Raw genomic sequence first — 23,620 nt, 5'->3', positions numbered from 1 at the left:
CCTTGTTTGCTTTTGAAGTAATCTGGAACAATCTGGAGGACCTGGGAGATTCCTTATTCGTTTTTCAAGTAACTTCAACCAATCTCGTCACGGCTTGTGTTTTGTTTTTGAAGTAGTTTAAAAGATTCTAGGGGATCCCTTGTCTTGATTTTGAAGTGATTCTAAAAAATCCCGAGAACCCCTTGCCTTTTATTTTTGAACTACTTTGGAAGAATCTCGGGTACTTCCTGTGGGTCTTCTTTTTGAAGTAATTTGATAATCTCAAAGACCCCTTCTGTTTTGTTTTTGAAGTGGTTTGAAAGGATCTCGGGGATCTGCTGTGGATTTTGTTTTTGTAATAATTGGAATTCCTTGTGTTTTGTTTTTCAACAAGTTTGAAAGAGTCTCGGGAACGTCCTGTGGCTCCTTTTTTTGAAGTAATCTGAAACAATCTCGACGACACCTTGTGTTTTATTTTTGAAATATGTAGTTTCAAAGATTCTCGGAATCCATTGTCCTGTTTTTTAAGTAATTTGAAAGAATCTCGGGGACCCCTTGTGTTTTATTTTTGAAGTAGTTTGTAAAAATCTCGGGAATCCTTGTCTTGTTTTTAAAGTAATTTGAAGGAACCTCGCGGGCCCCTTGTGCTTTTTTAAGTAGTTTTAAAGAATCTCGGACACCTCTTGGGTCTAGTTTTCGAAGCAGTTTCGAGAATTTTGGAGATCCTTTGTCTTATTTTTCAACTAAATTTGAAAAAAATCGCAACGATCACTTATGTTGGGGGCCTTTTGTGGGTCTTATTTTTGAGCTAAATTTGAACGAATCTCGGAACCCCTTGTGTTTTGTTTTTGAAGTAGCTTGAAAGAATATCGTGGATTCCTGGGAGATCCCTTATTCGTTTTTTAAGTTATTTCAACCAATCTCGTCACCGCTTGTGTTTTGTTTTTAAAGTAGTTTAAAAGATTCTAGGGGATCCCTTGTCTTAATTTGAAGTAATTCTAAAAAATCCCGGAAACCCTTTACGTTTTATTTTTGAACTACTTTGGAAGAATCTCGGGCACTTCCTGTGGGTCTTGTTTTTAAAGTAATTTGAAGGAATCTCGGGGGCCCCTTGTGTTTTTTTTAAGTAGTTTTAAAGAATCTTGGACACCTCTTGGGTCTGATTTTTGAAGTAGTTTCAAGAATTTTGGAGATTCTTTGTCTTATTTTTCAACTAAATTTGAAAAAAATCGCAGGGATTACTTATGTTTTGTTTTTGAAGTTGTTTGAAAACATCTCGTGGACCTCTTGTGTCTGGTTTTTGAAGTAGTTTGAAAGAATTTTGGGGGATTCCTTGTGTTTTGTTTTTGAAGTAGTTTAAAAGAATTTGGGAGATCCCTTGTGTTTTGTTTTTGAAGTAGTTTGAAAGAAACTCAAAGTCCCGTCATCCATGATGTTTTTTGTCTCTAAAGTAATTTAAAAGAACCCGTGTATTTTTGTTTTTGAAGTAAATTAAATGAATCTCCAGTTTTTAATTACATAATTTACAAGAATTTGAAAATAATTTGTTTGGAAATGGTTGGAAAGAGTCTTGCAAATCCCTTGTCTTGTTTCTGAAATAATTTGAAATAATCTCGAGGACACCTTGTATTTTGTTTTCGAAGTAGTCTGAAAGAATTTGGGGACCTTCTGTGAGTCCTGTTTTTGAAGTAATTTGACAATCTCGGGGATCCCTTGTTTGTTTTTGAAGTAATTTGAAACAATCTCGAGGACCCCTTGGGTTTTATTTTGAAAGTGGTTTGAAAGTTTCTCGGGAACCCCTTGAATTGTTTTTGAAGTAATTTGAAAAAAATCTCGGGAACGCTTTGTGTTTTATTTTTGAAGTAGTTTGAAATAATTTCGCAGACCTCCTATGGGTCTTGTTTTTGAAGTAATTTGAAAGAATCTATAGGACCCCTTGAAGTAGTTTGAAAGAATTATGGGTATCTCTTGTCTTATTTTTGAACTAAATTTGGACTAGTCTTATTAGGGACTTTCTGTGGGTCTTGCTTTTGAAGTAATTTGACAATCTCCAGCACCCCTTGTGTTTTGTTTTTGAAGAAGTTTGAAAAAGCCTCGGGGACTTCTTGTGACTCTTGTTTTTAACTAATCTGAAACAATCGCGAGGACACCTTATGTTTTGTTTTTGAAGTAATTTGAAAGAATCTCGGGGGCCTTTTGTGGGTCTTATTTTTGAGCTAATTTTGAACGAATCTCAAAACCCCTTGTGTTTTGTTTTTGAAGAAGCTTGAAAGAATGTCGTGGATTCCTGGGAGATCCCTTATTCGTTTTTGAAGTAACTTCAACCAATCTCGTCACCGCTTGTGTTTTGTTTTTAAAGTAGTTTAAAAGATTCTAGGGGATCCCTTGTCTTGATTTTGAAGTAATTCTAAAAAATCCCGGGAACCTCTTGCGTTTTATTTTTGAACTACTTTGGAAGAATCTCGGGCACTTCCTGTGGGTCTTGTTTTTAAAGTAATTTGAAGGAATCTCGGGGGCCCCTTGTGTATTTTTTAAGTCGTTTTAAAGAATCTTGGACACCTCTTGGGTCTGGTTTTTGAAGTAGTTTCAAGAATTTTGGAGATCCTTTGTCTTATTTTTCAACTAAATTTGAAAAAAATCGCAAGGATCACTTATGTTTTGTTTTTGAAGTTGTTTGAAAACATCTCGTGGACCTCTTGTGTCTGGTTTTTGAAGTAGTTTGAAAGAATTTTGGGGGATTTCTTGTGTTTTGTTTTTGAAGTAGTTTAAAAGAATTTAGGGGATCCCTTGTGTTTTGTTTTTGAAGTAGTTTGAAAGAAACTCAAAGTCCCGTCATCCATGATGTTTTTTTGTCTCTAAAGTAATTTAAAAGAACCCGTGTATTTTTGTTTTTGAAGTAAATTAAATGAATCTCTAGTTTTTAATTACATAATTTACAAGAATTTGAAAATAATTTGTTTGAAAATGGTTGGAAAGAATCTTACAAATCCCTTGCCTGTTTCTGAAATAATTTGAAAGAATTTCGAGGACACCTTGTATTTTGTTTTCGAAGTAGTCTGAAAGAATTAGGGGACCTTCTGTGGGTCTTGTTTTTGAAATAATTTGACAATCTCGGGGATCCCGTGTTTGTTTTTGAAGTAATTTGAAACAATCTCGAGGACCCCTTTGGTTTTATTTTGAAAGTAGTTTGAAAGTTTTTCGGGAATCCCTTGTCTTGTTTTTGAAGTAATTTGAAAAAAATCTCGTTAACCCTTTGTGTTTTATTTTTGAAATAGTTTGAAATAATCTCGCGGACCTCCTGTGGGCCTTGTTTTTGAAGTAATTTGAAAGAATCTATAGGACCCTCTGAAGTAGTTTGAAAGAATTATGGGTATCTCTTGTCTTATTTTTAAACTAAATTTGGACTAGTCTTAGGGACTTTCTGTGGGTCTTGCTTTGGAAGTAATTTGACAATCTCCAGCACCCCTTGTGTTTTGTTTTTGAAGAAGTTTGAAAGCGCCTCGGAGACTTCCTGTGACTCTTGTTTGTAACTAATCTGAAACAATCTCGAGCACCCCTTATGTTTTATTTTTGAAGTAGTATTAAAGAATCTCCAGGCCCCCGTCTGTAAAAAATTTGAAACAATCTCGGGGACCATTATATTTTGTTTTTGAAGTAGTTTAAAAGAATCTCGGAATCGCTTGTCTTTTTTTTTAAGTAATTTGAAATAATTTGGGGAACCCCTTGTATTTTGTTTTTGAAATTGTTTAAAAGAATCTCTGGGAACTCTTGTGTCTGATTTTTTAAGTAGTTTGAAAAATTTCGGGAATCTCTCGTGTTTTGTTATAGATGTAGTTTGAAAAAAACTCGAAGTATTGTCATTCGTGATGTCTTGTCTTTAAAATACTTTAAAAGAATCTTGCAGAGTCCGTGTGTTTTATTTTTGAAGCAAATTAAAAGAATGTCCAGTTTTTGAACTACATAGTTCGAAAGAATTTTAAAATATTTTGTTTTTTAAGTGGTTGGAAAGAATTTCGCGTATCCCTTGCCTTGTTTTTGAAATAATTTGAGAGAATCTCGGAGGCACCTTGTATTTTGTTTTCGAAATAGTTTGAAAGAATCTCCGGAATCCCTTGTTTGATTTTGAAGTAATCTGAATCAATCTCGAGGACCTGGGAGATCCCTTATTTGTTTTTGAAATAACTTCAACCAATCTCGTCACCGCTTGTGTTTTGTTTTTGAAGTAGTTTAAAAGATTCTAGGGGATCCCTTGTCTTGATTTTGAAGTAATTCTAAAAAATCCCGGGAACCCCTTGCGTTTTATTTTTGAACTACTTTGGAAAAATCTCGGCCACTTCCTGTGGGTCTTGTTTTTGAAGTAATTTGATAATCTCGAGGACCCCTTCTGTTTTGTTTTTGAAGTGGTTTGAAAGGATCTCGGGGATCTGCTGTGGATTTTGTTTTTGTAATAATTGGAATTCCTTGTGTTTTGTTTTTCAAGAAATTTGAAAGAGTCTCGGAAACTTCTTGTGGGTCTTGTTTTTGAGGTAATCTGAAACAATCTCGACGACCCCTTGTGTTTTATTTTTGAAATATGGAGTTTCAAATATTCTCGGAATCCATTGTCTTGTTTTTTAAGTAAATTGAAAAAATCTCGAGGATCCCTTGTGTTTTATTTTTGAAGTAGTTTGTAAAAATCTCGGGATCCCTTGTCTTGTTTTTAAAGTAATTTGAAGGAATCTCGCGTAGTTTTAAAGAATCTCGGACACCTCTTGGGTCTCGTTTTTGAAGTAGTTTCGAGAATTTTGGAGATCCTTTGTATTATTTTTCAACTAAATTTGAAAAAAATTGCAAGGATCACTTATGTTTTGCTTTTGAAGTTGTTTGAGAAAATCTCTTGGACCTCTTGTGTCTAGTTTTTGAAGTAGTTTGAAAGAATTTCGGGGATTCCTTGTGTTTTGTTTTTGAAGTAGTTTGGAAGAAACTCGAAGTCCCGTCATTCATGATGTTTTGTCTCTAAAGTCATTTAAAAGAACCCGTGTATTTTTGTTTTTGAGGTAAATTAAATGAATCTCCATTTTTTAAGTACACAATTTACAGGATTGAAAATAATTTGTTTGGAAATCGTTGGAAAGAATTTTGCAAATCCCTTGTCCTGTTTCTGAAATAATTTGAAAGAATCTCGAGGACACCTTGTATTTTGTTTTCGAAGTAGTCTGAAAGAATTTGTGGGTCTTGCTTTTGAAGTAATTTGACAATCTCCAGCGCCCCTTGTGTGTTGTTTTTGAAGTAGTTTGAAAGAATCTCGGGGGCCTTCTGTGGGTCTTATTTTTAAGCTAAATTTGAACGAATCTCGAAACCCCTTGTGTTTTGTTTTTGAAGTAGCTTGAAAGAATGTCCTGGATTCCTTGTTTTGTTTTTTAAATAGTTTGAAAGAATTTTGTTTTTGAAGTTGTTTGTAAGAATCTCAGAGTCCCGTGAATGTAAATATGTATACATAATTTTTGGATAATATTTTAAATATCTTATATGCATTGTAAAGTAGGTATGTTTAAATCAGTGAGACAAAATTGATTTTCACTGTTTAAATTAATGTCACAATACTTGTGATAAGTAGTAATTATTACTATGAACTATTTCTTTATCACTAATTGTTACATAACAAAACACACATGTTGAGTAGGAATTCTACACATTATTTGGGGCTGAATTCTGTTTTCCCTACTATTATTATTCACAATTAGTATTTGTAGTGTTACGATTTTTTTTTAAACCAAAGTCAAACAAGTGTTTAAAATATCACCCACTTTTAAAAATATAGAAATTAACGTTACAAAACTCAAACACTAGTAAAACTATGTAGTTGCAGAAACAAATAAAATAAATAAAACTTTAATAATATGTACACGTACAAACATTTTCTAAAATAATACATCTCACTGTAATATGTATAAAGGACATAACCCATCAATCTCCACAAACCCCACTGCACAGGTCATAATATCATGCCCCAACCCTCCGCAGCCACTATTTCATTATAACAACCCAATAACAGATCTGATCCAGTCAGCTGTCACCGGGATTTTATGATATATTCCGGGTTGATGGGGCTCTCCACAGCCGAACCCCGCGCTGGTGATCCCCACCAGTGTCCACCTCCCGTTTTCCAGCACGATGAGCGGTCCCCCCGAGTCCCCTAAACACGCGTCGTGCTTGCCGAACTCGTGTCCTGCACACAGCATTTCTTCGTGCAACTCCACCGAAATTTGCTTGATTTCGTGCCAGGCCATGCACTCCCGTATGTCAAGGATGGGGACGGTGGCGCTCCGGAGCACGTTCGTGCCCAGTAATTCGTTCGAGGGCTGGACCTTGCCCCAACCCGCCACCACCGCATTCCTCCCTGTCAGAATCATGTCGCTGCTCGGGAGACATATAGGGTAGATGTGGTAAGAATAACCCGCTTCGGTGATCAATTCTAATAAGGCAAGGTCGTATCTGTCAGGCTGCGTCGTTCGGAATTGGAAGTTGGGGTGGATGATTCTTCTGCGGACCTGGAAATGACAGAAGATATTAGAAGGTGTGTGGTGGGAGGATGGGGTTTTTATTAAAATGGTTGTGGCGATGTTCGGATACTGAAATTGGATGGTAGTCTTCTGGATTCTTTAAATTATAACTGGAAATAGTAGATAGTTCCAACTTTAAAAAATCTCTGTTCTCATTTTGCGCTTTTCCAAGCCACATTTGTTTCCATACAATATTCACGGCGTCTAAGCAAGAAATAAATAACCATTTCAAGGCACAGATTTAACTTCCCTTGAGAGCAACACAAACAACAGCCACAAAACAATTTGTTTATATTTAGAAACTTATGAATAATACCCTACCCTGTGTAATTCAGCTGGTTCTAATTCCTTGACTTTCCCAGTGTCCTGTGTATCCAATTCTCCCAAATAAACCAGTGTGTCCTTAAGCCTTGCCGTAATAATACAGTGGGCCGCAGTCGCCACGAATTTCCGAGAGACTGAAAACAAGCAACAATTAAAATTGCATTATTCAGGAAGATCAAATGAGTTTACCCAGAACTCCACCACACTGATAGGAAGCTATTTTTATGAAGGCCTGCCATGGAAATTGCGCGAATTTTGCCTCGTCGCCTCCAATAATGCGTTTCATTAATATTCGGTCGCTTGATAATCCACATTCATCCCCAAAGTCGTCAATGCGCTTTTGCAGGATTGGTAATAACGAGTTGTCTTCTCTAATTCTGTTTCAGCAGCGTAAAAGTGAAGTCGAATTAAAAACTAATTCCCAATTTGATGGAAAAAAAGATGCAGGTACGGGAGGCAAGAGCAGAAGTATTGATTTCATCTGGGATTTTCCCTTGTTATTAATTCAGTGACAGCGGTCGAGGACGGTTTTGTGTTTACCCTTATCTTGATAAATAAATGACTTTTTCACCAAATGTGATGGTTTCTTTCGACGAACAAGTGCGTTTTTCCATACATTTTTTAACGAATGTTGTTGTGAATTTGATAAAGAAAGCATCAAAGTTTTGGCTTCCAAGTATGTTTTATGTTGTGGGAATTGTTGGAATTGATAAGTCGAAATAGAAATTTTAGTTAAGACAACAACGTAGGTAACACTAGCGGTAGTTCTATTTTCTTTACTGCTTACGCTGATAATAAGATGTTGCAACTATCGATACAACTTGAGAAACGAAAAAAGATTCAATACACAGTTAAATACCGGGTGACTTTTAATTATTGAAGTAAATTTTAGGGTTGGCAATTCTGAATTACTGGCAGAAGTGTTAGCATGTCAGTTCACAGTTGTCAATTTTGACTTGAGCTCGCCTAGAAACCAATTAGAAGATGGCAGTTACTGAATTGGCACCCAAAATTTGAATCTGATAACAACCTAACAAAAAAGATACGCAAACATTCAAATCACTCGGTGTTTTTTAATAATTTAATAATAATTTGTTTTGATTACGCTTCAAAAATTTATTTTATTTACGATTGTCAGGTGTGATTTTAGACAATTTTATATTTTCTATTAAATGGACATTAAAACATATCAAAATTACGAAATTAATTCTTCAACTTTGAAGTTCAATATTTACAAAAGTATGATTCAGGGATTGTTTAACCCCATTTTTTTGTTGTTCAGTAGTTTCTCAGCAATGATTTTTTGAACACGTGTATAGTGACAAATATTTTAAGCAAAAAACGTTAAGTTTGTTTTCAATAACGTGACCGTGTTATATGGTTTAAAAATTATTCACAACACTCAGGATTTTCTTTTTTAATTTATGTCCTTATTTTTTCCTGTATATATATTATATTAGTATTCTTATTAATGCTATTAGTAACATCTGTGTTGCAATACTTTATAGACAAAAATACAAACAAAAATCTTATTATACAGAGTGTTTATAAAACAACTGTAAAAATTTATAATTTTTAACTATTAATAATAGGTCATCTTTAAGAAATAGAACCTCCTGTGTCATATTATTGAATCTTGCTCTAGTTTTTTATTTCCTTTCCCCCCATATTTTGATGTCTGATTAAAAAAATTGAAAAAGCGTAGAAACTATCAACTTTTAATAGGAAAAATTTTGTGTAAGGTTATTTAGACAGAACTTCCCTCGCCTCTGAGGTACAGTCCAACATATCCTGGCCTATTTCGAAAAATGATAAAATTTGATTTAGCGAAAGAGTTTTTCATTACAAAATTTTGTGATGGCATCATCAAGATTTTAGCAAGGACACATATACTACAGTTTGGGTAGGTGCAGCTTAATAGTAATTATAACAGTAGGTGTGCATTTTTTTAGATAAGTGTCCAATTTCTAAAATTGGAATATTGACAAATTTTGGTTTTGAAAAAATTGCCTAAAAATCTGCAAAAAATTCTGAGATGTAAGTTTTGACGTGCTGGTTTTAGAAACATTCGGTTTGAAATTCATTTTTTTTATATAAAAACTCTTATACATATTTCAGTGGGTGATTCTGGAAAAATTGTAGGAGTTATCAAAATCTACAAGAAAATGTCTTTGGTTAAGTTTCCAAAATGGTCGGAAAATTCCGAAATTTTCATAAGTGACAATGAAAAATTTTGGTTTTGAGCAACTTGCCTAAAAATCCGCAAAAAAAATTCTGGGACGTAGACCTCGGCGTGTTGATTCCAAAAATACAGCATGTTTATGTCCCAGTACAAGATCTTGGAAATAGATATTCAAATTGAAATTCAATTTAAAAAAATCCAAAAACCTGTCATATTTCAGAGGTCAATTATCGAACAATGGTATGAGTTATCGAAGAAATTAGCTGAAAGTAACTCCTGGAAATCGAAATTTACAAGAAAATGTCTTTAGTTAAGTTTCCAAGATGTTCAAAAAGTTCCGAAATTTTCATAAGTGATACTGAAAAATTTTGATTTTGGAAAACTTGCTCAAAAATCCGCAAAAAATTATTAAATGTAGAGTTCCAAAAATATAGCGTGTTTATAGTCCCTGAACAAGATTTTACGAATATTTGGTTTGAAATTCATTTTTTTATCTAAAAGCTGTCATAAATGTTCAATGGGTGCTTCTAGAAAAAAATCTACAAGAAAATGTTTTAGTAGAAATTCAATTAAAAGAAGAATGTCATATTTCAATGTGCAATTCTGGAATAATGAAAAAATTATAAGAGTTATGGAAGGAATGAGGGCGGAAGTAACTTCTGAAGATCGAAATCTACAAGAAAATGTCTTTAGTTAAGTTTCCAACAAAGTCAAAAAATTTCGTAATTTTTATAAGGGACACTGAAAAATTTTGGTTTTTGAAAAACTTGCCTAAAAATCCACAAAAATTCTGGGATGTAGGTCTCGACGTGTAGGTTCCAAAAATATAGCCTGTTTATGTCCCGGTACAAGATCTTGGAAATAGGTATACAAATTGAAATTCAATTTAAAAAAATCCAAAAACCTGTCATATTTCAGAGGTCAATTATCGAACAATGGTAGGAGTTATCGAAGCAATTAGCTGAAAGTAACTCCTGGAGGTCGAAATCTACAAGAAAATGTCTTTAGTTAAGTTTCCAAGATGTTCGAAAAATTCCGAAATTTTCATAAGTGATATTGAAAAATTTGGATTTTGGAAAAGTTGCTCAAAAATCCGCAAAAAATTGTGGAATGTAGAGTTCCAAAAATATAGCGTGTTTATAGTCCCTGGACAAGATTTTACGAATATTTGGTTTGAAATTCATTTTTTTATCTAAAAGCTGTCATAAATTTTCAATCGGTGCTTCTAGAAAAAAAATCTACAAGGAAATGTTTTAGTTGAAATTCAATTAAAAAAAGAATGTCATATTTCAATGTGCAATTCCGGAATAATGAAAAAATTATAAGAGTTATGGAAGGAATGAGGGCGGAAGTAACTTCTGAAGATCGAAATCTACAAGAAAATGTCTTTAGTTAAGTTTCCAACAAAATCAAAAAATTTCGTAATTTTTATAAGGGACACTGAAAAATTTAGGTTTTTGAAAAACTTGCCTAAAAATCCACAAAAATTCTGGGATGTAGGTCTCGACGTGTAGGTTCATAAAATATAGCCTTTTTATGTCCTGGTACAAGATCTTGGAAATAGGTAATCCAACTGAAATTCAATTTAAAAAAATCCAAAATCCTGTCATATTTCAGAGGTCAATTATCGAACAACGGTATGAGTAATCGAAGAATTAGCTGAAAGTAACTCCTGTAGATCGAAATTTACAAGACAATGTCTTTAGTTAAGTTTCCAAGATGTTCGAAAAATTCCGAAATTTTCATAAGTGATATTGAAAAATTTTGATTTTGGAAAACTTGCTCAAAAATCCGCAAAAAATTATGAAATGTAGAGTTCCAAAAATATAGCGTGTTTATAGTCCCTGGACAAGATTTTACGACTATTTGGTTTGAAATTCATTTTTTTATCTAAAAGCTGTCATAAATTTTCAATGGGTGCTTCTAGAAAAAAATCTACAAGAAAATGTTTTATTTTTAGTTGAAATTCAATCAAAAGAAGAATGTCATATTTCAATGTGCAATTCTGGAATAATGAAAAAATTATAAGAGTTATGGAAGGAATGAAGGCGGAAGTAACTTCTGAAGATCGAAATCTACAAGAAAATGTCTTTAGCTAAGTTTCCAACAAAGTCGAAAAATTTCGTAATTTTTATTAGAGACACTGAAAAATTTTGGTTTTGAAAAACTTGCCTAAAAATCCACAAAAATTCTGGGATGTAGGTCTCGACGTGTTGGTTGCAAAAATATAGCCTGTTTATGTCTCGGTGCGAGATCTTAAAAATATTCTGATTGAAATTCATTTTTAAAAAAATGTCATATTTCAATGTGCAATTCTGGAATAATAGAAAAATTGTAGGAGTTATATCATATTTCAGTGAGCGATTCTGGAACAACGGTCGAAAGTAACTTCTGGGGGTCGAAATTTACAAGAAAATGTCTTTAGTTAAGTTTCGAAGATGGTCGAAAAATTACGAAATATTCGTAAGTAATATTGAAAAATTTTGATTTTGAAAAGTTGCCTAAAAATCCCCAAAAAATTTTGGAATGTAAATTTCGACGTACTGATTCCAAAAATATAGTATGTTTATGGTCCCAGAGCAAGATTTTAGAAATATTCGGATTGAAATTTTTATTTTGACATACTTATCTTGCTTATGAAAATCTTGAAACGTTTGCAAGATTTCAAAGTATTCGGTTTTGCAGTTTCAAAGTCAAAATGGTATTATAAAAATTGTAGTTTTTTTTTGCTCCAAAAATCTGAATCAGGATGGATTCATAAGCCACAAGTATAGGAATATGGTATTTTATAAAATTTAAATAACATTTACCATGTAAACTTTTGAGATGCCGTCATCACATTGTTTGTGGAGATGACCAGACAAATTTTGATCAGAATTTTACCATCTACAGGTATTCTTAACATACATTATAACATTTGAGTACAATTTGTCCAGTAGTTTAGGAGGTCATCTATCTAATAAAAATCGATACAGACAACAAACCAGGCAAACTGAAAATGGAGATCGATTATTTCATACTCATGCGGTCATTCGTCGGATGTACCGTATTAAAATATTTTCTTACTTTACAAGTAAAAAAAAACGAGACAAAAATCCCGTTATGATTTTTTACCGAACTTTTACCTTATTAAAAAAATAAAAAAAATTGGAATAGCTGGGCAACGTCGCATTAGAATTTCAAAAATAAAATATACTTATGAATCTTAAAAAGAGGCCATTCGAGGCATGCATAAATATGTAGCATTCTATTATCCATATGTCCAATTAAAAGAACTTCTATGTGGCAGCACAAAAACTGAACACTCTCTATAGTTGAAAATAATTTTACTTTCTCAAATAACAATTAAGGATAATGATAATGACCTACCGAGAAGCGCGCTCTTCTTGTGCGTATGATCATATTTTTATATTGAAATAAGAGAATTTAATTTTTTGTAAAAATTATGAAGTATGTATACCTAAAATTTAAATGTTTGATAGTTTTCAATGCGGAATAATACAACCTAACCTTAGTTTTTCTTATAATAAAATTAACGCTTCTCATCAGCTCTGTCAAATATCATTTTTACACATCAATGTAAATGAATGAACACATGCATTTTTCGTTGTTTTCTTCATTTTTTGAAAATTATTAAGAGGCAAAATCAATTTCAAAGCGTACTTATCAACGAAAATTTTTCTTTGACGACTTCATTAAATGAACATATTTTCTAAATATCAAATTCATAAAACTTTTAACAAAACTCGTTGATATTAGACCATAATAAACGAGCATTTGTTATGTATTTAGATGGATTAATTTTATTTATTATTTATTTATTATATTAAACAAAAATTTCCTTTTTGCAAACTCGGTGCTACCTTCAGATTTGAAAATCCATGTTTTCATTTGGAACATTCCAGTTAATTACAACCTTCAGTATTGCAGTGAGACAGTTAAAGTTTACATTGATTCAGGGATCAGTGTCGACCACATTTATATCATATTCAGATCTGAAGATGAATAGTCAGAATTCAACAGATAAATTAACAGTTCCAAATTCCGAAAAATACTTAAGTAACATCGGCTGTTTAAAAAAATACACGTTTATGCATATACATATGATTGTTGAAATAATAAAAACCAGAAAATCCTAGAAACTTCGTCAAACTTTTTGTCTGATTGTCAAAAACTTACACCGGTTGTTCTAATTCCTTAAGCTGATTCAAAGTTTTCTTTGCAGTAACACAACAAGCCACAATCCAGGGATGAGCTCCACATCCTGGTTGACTGGATCCACCCACGAGCCAACACGCAAACGATAAAGTACAAGAATGCAAAATTCCTTTTCTTTCACATTTAGGCGGATATCCCAACATTGTTACAAACATTCTCCCTGAAGAAAAAATAACACATAACAATTCCCCCAAAATCCCAAAACACTCAATTTTAAAGCTCAACTTACCACTAAAAGCGACATTTCTCTCATAGCTGTCATCCTTCCTGTTTTTCCGAAGATAATGTGCAAGCTTCGAAAACTCGAAAACAGCAAAAACGTGGACGCTACAGAGCAACAACAGAAAAAGGGTGCGCATCTCTCACTCATTTTTAATTTTTGACACACTGCTTTTTAAAAACGGCATGTAAATCACATGTTTATCAAGACATTTCAGTAAAAATTAATGGCAACATTGCCGAGAACACGGAGCAGACTTAACTGTGTAACAGTAAACGAGGGTAACGGCACTGGTCCGAAAGTGGCCTACATTATGCTATAATATGCTTAGGAAGAATCGCTCTCTTCGAAGAGATGGAAGTGGTGAAATGAGGAGTAAGCAAAAATTGATTGCGAAACGTGACAAGGTGTTTTATTTGCGGGGTCAATGGCACCGCAAAACAACAAAAACATTCACATTCAAGACTAATAACGGCTTAATTCACAATCAAGAAAAAAAGCGGACTGGAAAGACCACATTTTCGAAATTATGCACAAGGATTCCGAGTTAACGTAAATATGTCCTCGATTTCCATTTATTTCTAATTTTTGAGAATTACGTTCACATTATAACTGTGCTGAATACTTAGTCTAGTCAACAACCGCAACCACAGGTTTGTAAGGGTGTCAAGCTTGGTGTTAAGTATCCAGAACCGCAGGAATTGAACTTCGATAACGCCGGCTAAAAAATGAACGTGAGAGTTGATTACAAAATATAGGCTAGAGTACCCTTCGATTGTAGAGGTTAGCTTTGGAGATGCAAAAGGGGTATCTGATTCTTTTTCGCAGACACCTTGGTAGAAGTGGTAGCCAGCTTCCTCCGCAACCAGATGGTGGCGCAGGGTAATATGGTGCCTGGGGTCCTATTCCAAGTTCTTTACAAACTGATGGTGGCGGAGGACACAAAGGCTTCTGAATTTCTAACGGAGGAATGGCATAATCGTCGCAAACTTTAACCCCCAAATTTCCGTAATCATAGTCGAAAGCTGGATTGGATGAAAGACCACAACCACAACTACAGCTAGTAACCTAGTAACATTGATAGTAGTCTACGACGTTTCATTTCACCCCCACACAGAACTTACCTTTCGTACTACAAAAAACAGCAGCGCAATAAAAAATAAAAAATACTTCGCCATCTTAACACAACTACTTTCGTTTGAACCCTCCCAGCGACTTATATACTTGTATGTATTTACTAAAATAACACGGATGGTTTATTTCTGAAGTCTTCAAATTAGTTCCTGGTGATAATCCGTTACGTGCTTTTTAGATCAAACACAAATATTTTATTCCTGCGGCAAATTTGGGGTTAACGGTCTCGAACCCTATAACTTCCAGCTCAAATTAATCGTCTGAGAAGACTCTGATAAAAGTTGGGACGCGTCTACAAAATTAATTATTCAAGTTGGTGAGTAATTTTCTGACTCGAATCCGAAGTGGATCGAATAATAAAAAAGCCTGATTAAGTTTATTTAAAAAGTTTCTGTTGCAGCAAATTTTATCTATTTCTCTTCGAGGTCTAAATACCATTTACGGAGATTGTTTTCGTGACATTCATGCGAAAAGTGGGGCTTAATTTAATTAACTGTTCTTGTGTTGCTGACACTTTTCTTGGTGTAATATTGTAGTAATTGGATCAGGGGGCTAAATAATTAAAAGAGCGTTTAAACGAGGTAATTTTATTAATTAATCGAAAATTTCGCTCTGGCAAATGACGCAAGACGGTAAACAAATAGATCGTGTATTAAATTCGTGATGAAAATATAAAAGCTGGCGTTTGAGAAAATTATAACTGAAAGTAATAAATGTGTAGGGCACAAAAACGTTCCCGAGTGCTATGTTGCGATATTTCTTGTGGTTCAGTAACTGAGTAAAATTTATTTTTGTTATAGGTACTTCACGATATAGTTAACTAGTTAACATCAAACGCTGAGGGACCTCAAAAGGATATTCGATACTCATGCACTTACGATAACTTTAGCTCCAAGGGGCAGGATTAAACTAAACCACAAAGTAATCAACTAAGTTCTTCAAGTAGACAAAGAAAAGATGGTGAATCTTCGGTGGAATAATAAAGTTCAGTTGAGTTTAATTATTCAAGTAAAAACAGAAAACCGATAAGAATACAAAAGACTTCAAGAGTACGAACTCAATTAAAATTTGAGTCTGTAGAGGCGATGACTAAACCACAAGATCTCTCGTAATCCCGTCAAACACTTAGCTAAATTCTAACGTAAAATACCTATGTGAAGAAGTTAAATTAGAAATCCCACTCGCCACCATTTTTTACACAAAGTCTGTGACGTTTCAACTTTTTTGGCAGCACAAAAGAAATTTGTAACGAACAAAACTAGTTTAAAATGTCAGTTTTCATTACAACACAGACAAAACTGTCTGTACTGTCTCTTTGTGTTCATCAACCTAAAGTTCCAAGGGTCAGTAACCTCAAACGCAATAAAAATTTTCTAAAATCTCTTTACCAACCAAAAATCATAGTTCCTGTTGCTGTGACATCAAGTATACCCTAAAATTTACGGGTTTATAAGGTACGTACCTTTAAGAATTTCAGTCGTAAGATGTTTTTTGAAAGGATCTACAAGAAAACATATGGGTTATATGAAACAGTTTCTACAGAAATTTATTGCTTTACATAAATGTCAGGTCAGGTCTCGTAAATTTTTTTGAAAAAGACCTCACGGCAGAAAACGTGAAAACAGGAACAAATTAATACAAAAATACAGTGTAAAGTCGTCTTTTTAAATATAAAAGCTTTTCCTGGAGGGTAGAGTAGCTGATCTAGTTCTCAAAGTTTGAGTTGAAAACGCTACGATCAAAAGTAAATTCTCAAATCGATGGCCATCTTCTGACCGTAATCGAGTTCACCGGGTGACTTTCACGTTTTGTCGACGTTTCATGACCCCTACAATACTAAAAAAGTAACCTCTCCTTTTCATCTACCTGCCGTCTCTGTCATTTTTTATTAGGCAATATTCTCCAAAACTAATATACAGATTATTGTCAAATATTGTATGTATACTTATTAGGAATATCATCTAGATGGTAAGATGCTAACCAAAATTTGGCTAATCATCCCCCCGAAGAATTTGATGACGTCATCTCAAAATATTTTACAGGGTGCTGAAAAAATGGCGCTCCAACTAAACCATACATTATTAAGTTCACAAGTCTAAGTTCGGAAAAAATCACTAAAAAATTCCTTACGTAAATTTGACGTACAAAAACAAAATATCAATTTAGACCAATAAATCAAAAAACTCTAAAAATTAACGACACTTGTCCAATTCATCTTATACAATTTTTAAGTTTTTTTTTTATATTATAAAATAAAGAAAATTGTTGACGAAAACAAGATACCTCCAAAATTATTTTGAATAATGGAAGTCTAATTGATTTCATGTATCTAACACCAAGTGTGAATTAAAATATGATGAAATATTAAAAAAAAAAGTTAAATTTTGAAGGGCTATAGTTTCTACATTTGGGCCCAAGAATTTTTAATTATATTTTCTCTATTCTATAAATAGTCCTCAACAACGTGTCATAAAGTTGGTACGCAATTTTTTCAGCACCCTGTATATTAAAATCATTTGTAGTACCTACTTTTCAAGATAAGACTGATTTTGGCAGATGACCCACTGGACTAAGAAAATAAAGGATGGGTGGGCAGGGCTAATACTTGTCAAGATGAGACTGATTTTGGCAAATGACATATCCTTTAAGAAAATAGGGGAGGGTGGGCGGGGGGCTAGTACTTGCCAAGATAAGACTGATTTTGGCAGATGATTTATTCTTCTAAGAAAATCAAGTCTGCGTGGGTGGGGCAGTACTTGCTAAAAATAAAAAAATGACAAATTGAAAAATCGGATAAATGAGAAATCGGAAAATGAAAAACTGAAATATCGAAAAATTGAAAAAAAAATCGAATTCGTGTTACCGCTGCCGCCACGTGGCCGCCACTGGACCGGCCCCCGTGATGCTGGCGCCGCTGGCGTGGACCGGCGCAGAGAGAAGAGAAACAGCTGAGCGGAACGACGTAGAAAATATATGGCGTACCAGTGGTGCCTTGTATAACTTTTGTAATTCGGACACTTTTCTTTGAAATATATTATAGGGCAGCGGTGGGATAGCCCTTGTGCTTTTCTGTGAGAGTTCGGGAGTGATGTGAATGCGATGGATCGTGATAGTTACTCCAGTAGCTCGAGCTCCAGATCGAGTTCAGCGGATGGGAACTACAAGCGCAGACAGAAGCGTACTCGATCACCTTCCAAAGCGTCCCGAAACTTAAGCGCACCTGGTACGAGCCGGGGCAGCGACCATAAGTCATGTACGCCATCAAATACACCTCCGTTATCAAAATCCAACGATACTGTGAGCAGGTTAGAAGCGTTGGTGGAAAAGTTGATTAAGCACCAAACAAAGGCGAAAGACAAACACCATCGTGGAATTAGGGTTGCTATAAAACCGGAAAGTATACCCGAGTTCACGCCTGGAAATCCAAATTTGAGTTCAGCGAAATGGATCGCAAAAATCGAACAGTTGGCAAAAATTAATAACTGGGATGAGCCAACCATGATATTTTTAATGCAGAGTCGTCTAAGTGGATTAGCTCGACGCTGGTATGATAATTTATCAACATATCGACTGAGTTGGAAAGAGTGGAAGAAATTGCTCGTAAAATCCTTCCCTGAACACAGAGATTTCGCCACTACGTTACGTGCCCTCGTAAATCGGATGAAGTTGCCTACAGAATCATGGGAAAGATATTACTTTGACAAGGTAGAACTTACAAATGCTTGCGATATTAATGGACATAGAGCCGTGTCGTGTATTATTGATGGTATTGAAGATCCAAGCGTCCAAGCAGGGGCCAGAGCAGGTAGATATACGAGCCCAGACCGGCTCTACGCTGAATATATCTCTGTTCTAAAACCTGAAAAGTCCGTCTCGAGCACGACTGTAGCGAAAACTGCGTTTACAACTGCACATCGCCGTCCTTTGAGCGAAAGGGAGCGATCGAATGAGCCGCCTCCAAAAAAAGCGAAACCACCGGCTAGAAGACCCCCAAAATGCTATAACTGTAGGGATGAGGGTCACTTTGCCGATAAGTGTCCGAAACCCAAAGTGGAATGTGCCAGTTGTAAGCGGTTGGGCCACCTTACAAAAGATTGCCGCAGGCAGTCCATCAAGAATCAAGTTGTCCTTGAGAAAGACTTGGCACCCGTCAACAGTAGTTATTTTTTTGACTGCTGGGTTAATGAAACGCCCTCCCAGGCATATGTTGATTCGGGGTGCGGCGCTGTTCTAATCCGGGAAGATACCGCCAACATGCTGAACATGGAACGCAGTCCCTGCACGAAATATGTAATAGGTTACGGCGGAGTAGCCACGAAAACTCTCGGAAAACTGACCATCCGACTCAAGATAGATGGTGCAGAGGCTGAAGTTGAGAGCCTGATAGTACCCAATACTGCTCAAGAAATTCCTGTGCTGGTGGGCCAAACTTTCTTAAATCAAGATGAGATCATGATGATTGTTTCTGGACAGACCGTACGAGTTACCCGAAGAGGAAGTGACTTGTGCGAAACTCTCGATGTTCCTCCCAGGAAAATTCCTTTATGGGCAAAGGAATCAATCGTGTTAGAACCGAGAACAACGGCTCTCGTCGCCGTGACTTCTCGAGGTGCCTGTGCCGACGACGTATACGTAAAAGGTGGCTTACGACCGCTGCCTGATGGAGAACACGTCGTACACGAATGTATTACGAAGGGGGAGGATGGCTACGTCGCCATCACGAATCTTTCGTACCGGCATATCGAGGTAAGTCCCAAAACAATCTTAGTTAGGTCTGTAGTTTGTTTTGAGGAAAAGTCGTCTCCGGTGTCAAAAGTAACAACTGCATTGCCGTTAGCGACACAATCCGTTGATGTAGTCGATGTTTTCGATTTCCATAATCTGATATACAATCAACATCTCACGCCAACGCAGGTCCGTGATTTAGTTAGTTTAATAAACGAATTTAGCGATTGTTTTGCGTCAACCACTAAACATCTAGGCAAAACCGACGTGTTGAAGATGTCGATACATCTTCAGGATGACAATCCTGTGGTCTATCGGCCATATCGTCTCTCTCACAATGAACGCCAAGTTGTGAGAGACATCGTAAAAGATCTACTCGAAAATGAGATCATCCAAGAATCGGATTCGCCTTACTCGAGCCCTATAGTCCTCGTGAAGAAGAAAAACGGTGAGCAGCGTATGTGCGTCGACTACAGAGCCTTAAACGCCAAAACAGTAAAGGACAGGTTCCCTCTTCCACACGTTGACGAATTCGTAGAAAAATTGAAAGGATGTAGGTACTTTACAAGTCTGGACCTGGCCAGCGGATACCACCAATTGCAAATAGAAGCTTCTTCTGTTCCTAAAACGGCTTTTGTCACTCCAGACGGTCACTACGAATTCCTCAGGGTTCCATTTGGATTGTGTAACGCACCAGCTGTGTTCCAAAGAACTATAAACAAGGTTTTGGGGAATTTGCGTTACGGGAAGGCGCTAGCTTATATGGACGACATATTGCTGCCGACAGAAGACATCGAAAGTGGCATGGCTAATCTAAGACTAGTCTTACAGTCACTTCGCACTGCTGGACTTACTTTACGCCCGGCCAAGTGCCAGTTTTTTATGGAAAAAGTTGAATACTTAGGACATGAGATTAGTGGCCAAGGCATACGACCAGGGAAAGCAAAGACAGTCGCAGTCGAGAATTTCCCAACGCCGACTGATGTACGCGGTGTCAGACAGTTTCTTGGCTTGGCTAGTTATTTCAGAAAGTATGTTAGAGATTTCGCTAAAATCGCTAAACCGCTAACAATCCTAACAAAAAAAGACACTGTTTTCACATGGGGTGACGAACAACGGATAGCTTTTGACGCCCTCAAAAAGTCATTAACATCACGACCTCTATTGGCGATTTACGACCCGCAATTGACGACGGAGGTTCACACTGACGCATCCAAATGGGGAATAGGTGGCATTCTATTACAAAGGCAAAGGGACGGTACTGTTCGACCAGTACTATATTATTCCAGACAGACTACGAAGGAAGAACAACGATACCACTCATACGAGTTAGAGACAATGGCAGTGGTGTATACATTGAAAGCATTTAGAATATATTTTATTGGTCTGAAATTTAAGGTTGTGACGGATTGTAGCGCGATTCGCGCCACTCTATCGAAGCGTGATTTAGTCCCTAGAATTGGAAGATGGTGGCTAAGCATCCAAGATTATACGTTTGACGTCGAATATCGTCCGGGACACAAAATGTCACACGCTGATGCTTTGAGCAGAAACCCTGTCGGTTTAGAAGTAACGATTGCAGGTGCCGTAAACATCAACGAAGATGATTGGGTTCTAACCGCTCAGATGTTGGACGATAGGTGCAAGTACCTTATCGAGACTCTGCAACGGAAGCCAGAGGATAAGGAAGAACGAGATATACATGCAAACTATCGTCTTATCAACAATAGACTGTATAAGATTACAAACAACGGGAATAAGTGGGTTGTGCCTAAGACGGCAAGACGAAACGTCGTCTCGCATTTCCATGACGAGAATGGCCACTTGGCAGATATGAAGACGATATCGGCCATATCGGCATCATACTGGTTTCCTGGAATGCGTAGATACGTCAAGAAGTATATATCGAGTTGCCTACCGTGCTTGTACAACAAAGACATGGGTGGGAAAAAGCCAGGCTACATGCACCCTATCGAGAAAATTGCGGTGCCCTTTGACACACTTCACGTTGATCATCTGGGCCCTTTTGTCAAGTCGAAACGAAAGAATGCATATTTAATAGTGCTTGTAGATGCTTTTACAAAGTTCGTGTTCATGAAGGCAGTCCCATCAACTAAGGCACGACTCGTGGTTAACTTCTTGAATAGCATGATAGACAATTTTGGTGTTCCTAGAAGAATCATCTCAGATAGAGGTAGCTGTTTTACTAGTAAGCAGTTCACGGAATACTGCAAGACTCTAAACATAAAGCATGTTTTGAACGCAACGGCAACCCCGAGAGCAAATGGTCAGGTTGAACGTTACAACCGCACGATATTAGCCTCACTGGCGTCATCTATGGAAGATGAACAAAGATGGGACGAAGCCGTCTCGGCAGTGCGATGGGGACTGAATTCTACGGCGAATTCGTCTACGGGAAAATCGCCATACGAGTTGCTGTTCGGATGCGCGCCAAGAAGCACTGGTACTGCATTTCTGGCCAACGAAGTGGCAATTGAACCAGAGAATGCAGGAGACGTCCAAGCAATGAGAGCGAACGCAAAAGCTCGTATAGACGCCCATCAAAGCAAACGCAAAGCTTCCTTCGATGCACATCGACGTGCGGGGCGAACGTATAAGAAAGGTGAACAGGTTCTAGTGCGAACGATTGCTGCTAGTAACCAGGGCCAAAGCAAGAAGCTTCTGCCAAAGTATAGTGGGCCCTTTGTCATTACAGAAGTCCTGACACATGATCGCTATGTAGTCGAGGACATGACAGGTTCTTCTCGATCGCAGAGAAGCTACAGAGGAGTCGTTTCCCTCGATAAGCTAAAGCCCTACAACGTGAGAGTTAGTTCAGAATCCGACGGAGAATCTGAGACTAGCCATGAGGGTTGTTCGTCATAAGGTCAGCTAGTGGAATTCTAAGATCACTACGTTGCTGTCTTAGTATCCCCTAGCAACAGGTTATGTTATTATAAGCTTAGAATAAGTTATATAGGGTTACTAACTCGGGAATAGTTGAGGCGAGATTTAGCCTAATTTGTTTGTTAACTGGTCCCTCTTCTTTTAGGGCAACTCGCTCCACGGGGACGCGGAGGCTGGTAGCGTAGCCGACTGTTACCGCTGCCGCCACGTGGCCGCCACTGGACCGGCCCCCGTGATGCTGGCGCCGCTGGCGTGGACCGGCGCAGAGAGAAGAGAAACAGCTGAGCGGAACGACGTAGAAAATATATGGCGTACCAGTGGTGCCTTGTATAACTTTTGTAATTCGGACACTTTTCTTTGAAATATATTATATTCGAATATTCCAGTTTTCATTTTTTTTAGTTTCTAGATTTTTCACCTTTTGAATATTTCATTTGATAATAATTTGTTTGACAATTTTGGAGTTTTTTTGATTTTTAATTTTTCAAGTTCTGAAGTTAAAATTTTTCCTTTTCACGATTTGTCATTTTTCGATTTTTTAACTAAAAGAACAAATTCATTCGAACAGAACTTTTGAAAAACCGAAAAATCCAAAAATTGACCTCGCGCTTCAGAGCCCTCGACGCTGCGCGTCTCGGGTTCTAATTTGCGCTCGGTCTAGAATGCTTGGCTCTGCAACCTTGGCTAATAATATACTATTTATTCCCTTCCACAAACCCGGTAACAAAAAATCAAAAATCGAAAATTTAAAAAATAAACATCTATTTTCACGATATTTTTAAAAATCAAATAATTGAGAAATAGGAAAATTGCCAAAATTGTAAAACTAAAAAATCGAAAGATAGATAAAAAAAATTAAGATTTAAAAAGCGAGAAATTCAAAAATTCGAAAGTTGAAAAATCGACAAACTGAAAAATCTAGTAGTACTCGATGCGATAAGACTGATTTTGGCAGATGATCTACTCTCTATATAAGAAAACAAAGGGCGGGTGGGTGGGGCTAGCACTTGCCAAATAAGCTACCCTCTAAGAAAATAAAAGCCGGGTGGGCCGGGCTAGTATTTGCCAAAATAAGTCTTATTTAACAGTACTAGCACCGCCCACCCACCCTTATTTTCTTAAAAGAGTAGGTCATCTGCCAAAATCAGTCTTATCTTGACAAGTAGGTACTAGCCCCGCCCACCCACCCTTATTTTCTTAGAGGATATGTCATCTGCCAAAATCAGTCTATTCTTGGCAAATATTAGACTGATTTTTGCAAAAGACAGAAAACTATTAAGCCGATAATAATGTGAAACCTTCTCGGGGTCCCCAAGTATCTTTTTTTAAAGAAGGTGGAACCTTCTCGGGGATCCATCTGCCTTTTTTTTAAGAAAGTGAAACCTCGGG

At 36.4% G+C, this 23,620-nt stretch overlaps 3 protein-coding genes across 3 annotated transcripts; 1 reads left to right on the top strand and 2 right to left on the bottom strand.

Annotated features, from left to right (window-relative positions):
• Window positions 1-5,834: 5,834 nt before the first annotated feature.
• LOC135134221 (trypsin-3) lies at window positions 5,835-13,781 on the bottom strand. Its single transcript, XM_064062851.1, has 5 exons — window positions 13,475-13,781; window positions 13,207-13,405; window positions 7,035-7,222; window positions 6,843-6,979; window positions 5,835-6,509 (listed from the first exon to the last, which is right to left on the bottom strand). The coding sequence occupies exons 1-5, from the start codon at window positions 13,602-13,604 to the stop codon at window positions 5,994-5,996; spliced, it is 1,170 nt and encodes a 389-aa protein (XP_063918921.1). The 5' UTR covers window positions 13,605-13,781; the 3' UTR covers window positions 5,835-5,993.
• Window positions 13,782-13,946: 165 nt separating this feature from the next.
• Window positions 13,947-14,660, bottom strand: LOC135134225 (uncharacterized). Its single transcript, XM_064062854.1, has 3 exons — window positions 14,590-14,660; window positions 14,234-14,533; window positions 13,947-14,186 (listed from the first exon to the last, which is right to left on the bottom strand). Exons 1-3 carry the CDS (start codon window positions 14,641-14,643, stop codon window positions 14,100-14,102), a joined length of 441 nt encoding a protein of 146 aa, XP_063918924.1. The 5' UTR covers window positions 14,644-14,660; the 3' UTR covers window positions 13,947-14,099.
• Window positions 14,661-17,486: 2,826 nt separating this feature from the next.
• Window positions 17,487-22,611, top strand: LOC135134219 (uncharacterized). Its single transcript, XM_064062846.1, has 2 exons — window positions 17,487-19,345; window positions 22,377-22,611. The coding sequence occupies exons 1-2, from the start codon at window positions 17,699-17,701 to the stop codon at window positions 22,590-22,592; spliced, it is 1,863 nt and encodes a 620-aa protein (XP_063918916.1). The 5' UTR covers window positions 17,487-17,698; the 3' UTR covers window positions 22,593-22,611.
• Window positions 22,612-23,620: the final 1,009 nt, after the last annotated feature.

Source organism: Zophobas morio, unplaced genomic scaffold (assembly GCF_036711695.1).
Source record: "Zophobas morio isolate AGI-343-1 ecotype UQ-CSIRO unplaced genomic scaffold, CSIRO_AGI_Zmor_V1 ptg000023l, whole genome shotgun sequence".
NCBI classification, from domain to species: Eukaryota; Metazoa; Arthropoda; class Insecta; order Coleoptera; family Tenebrionidae; genus Zophobas; species Zophobas morio.
This window is presented reverse-complemented; position numbering and strand designations above follow the sequence as displayed.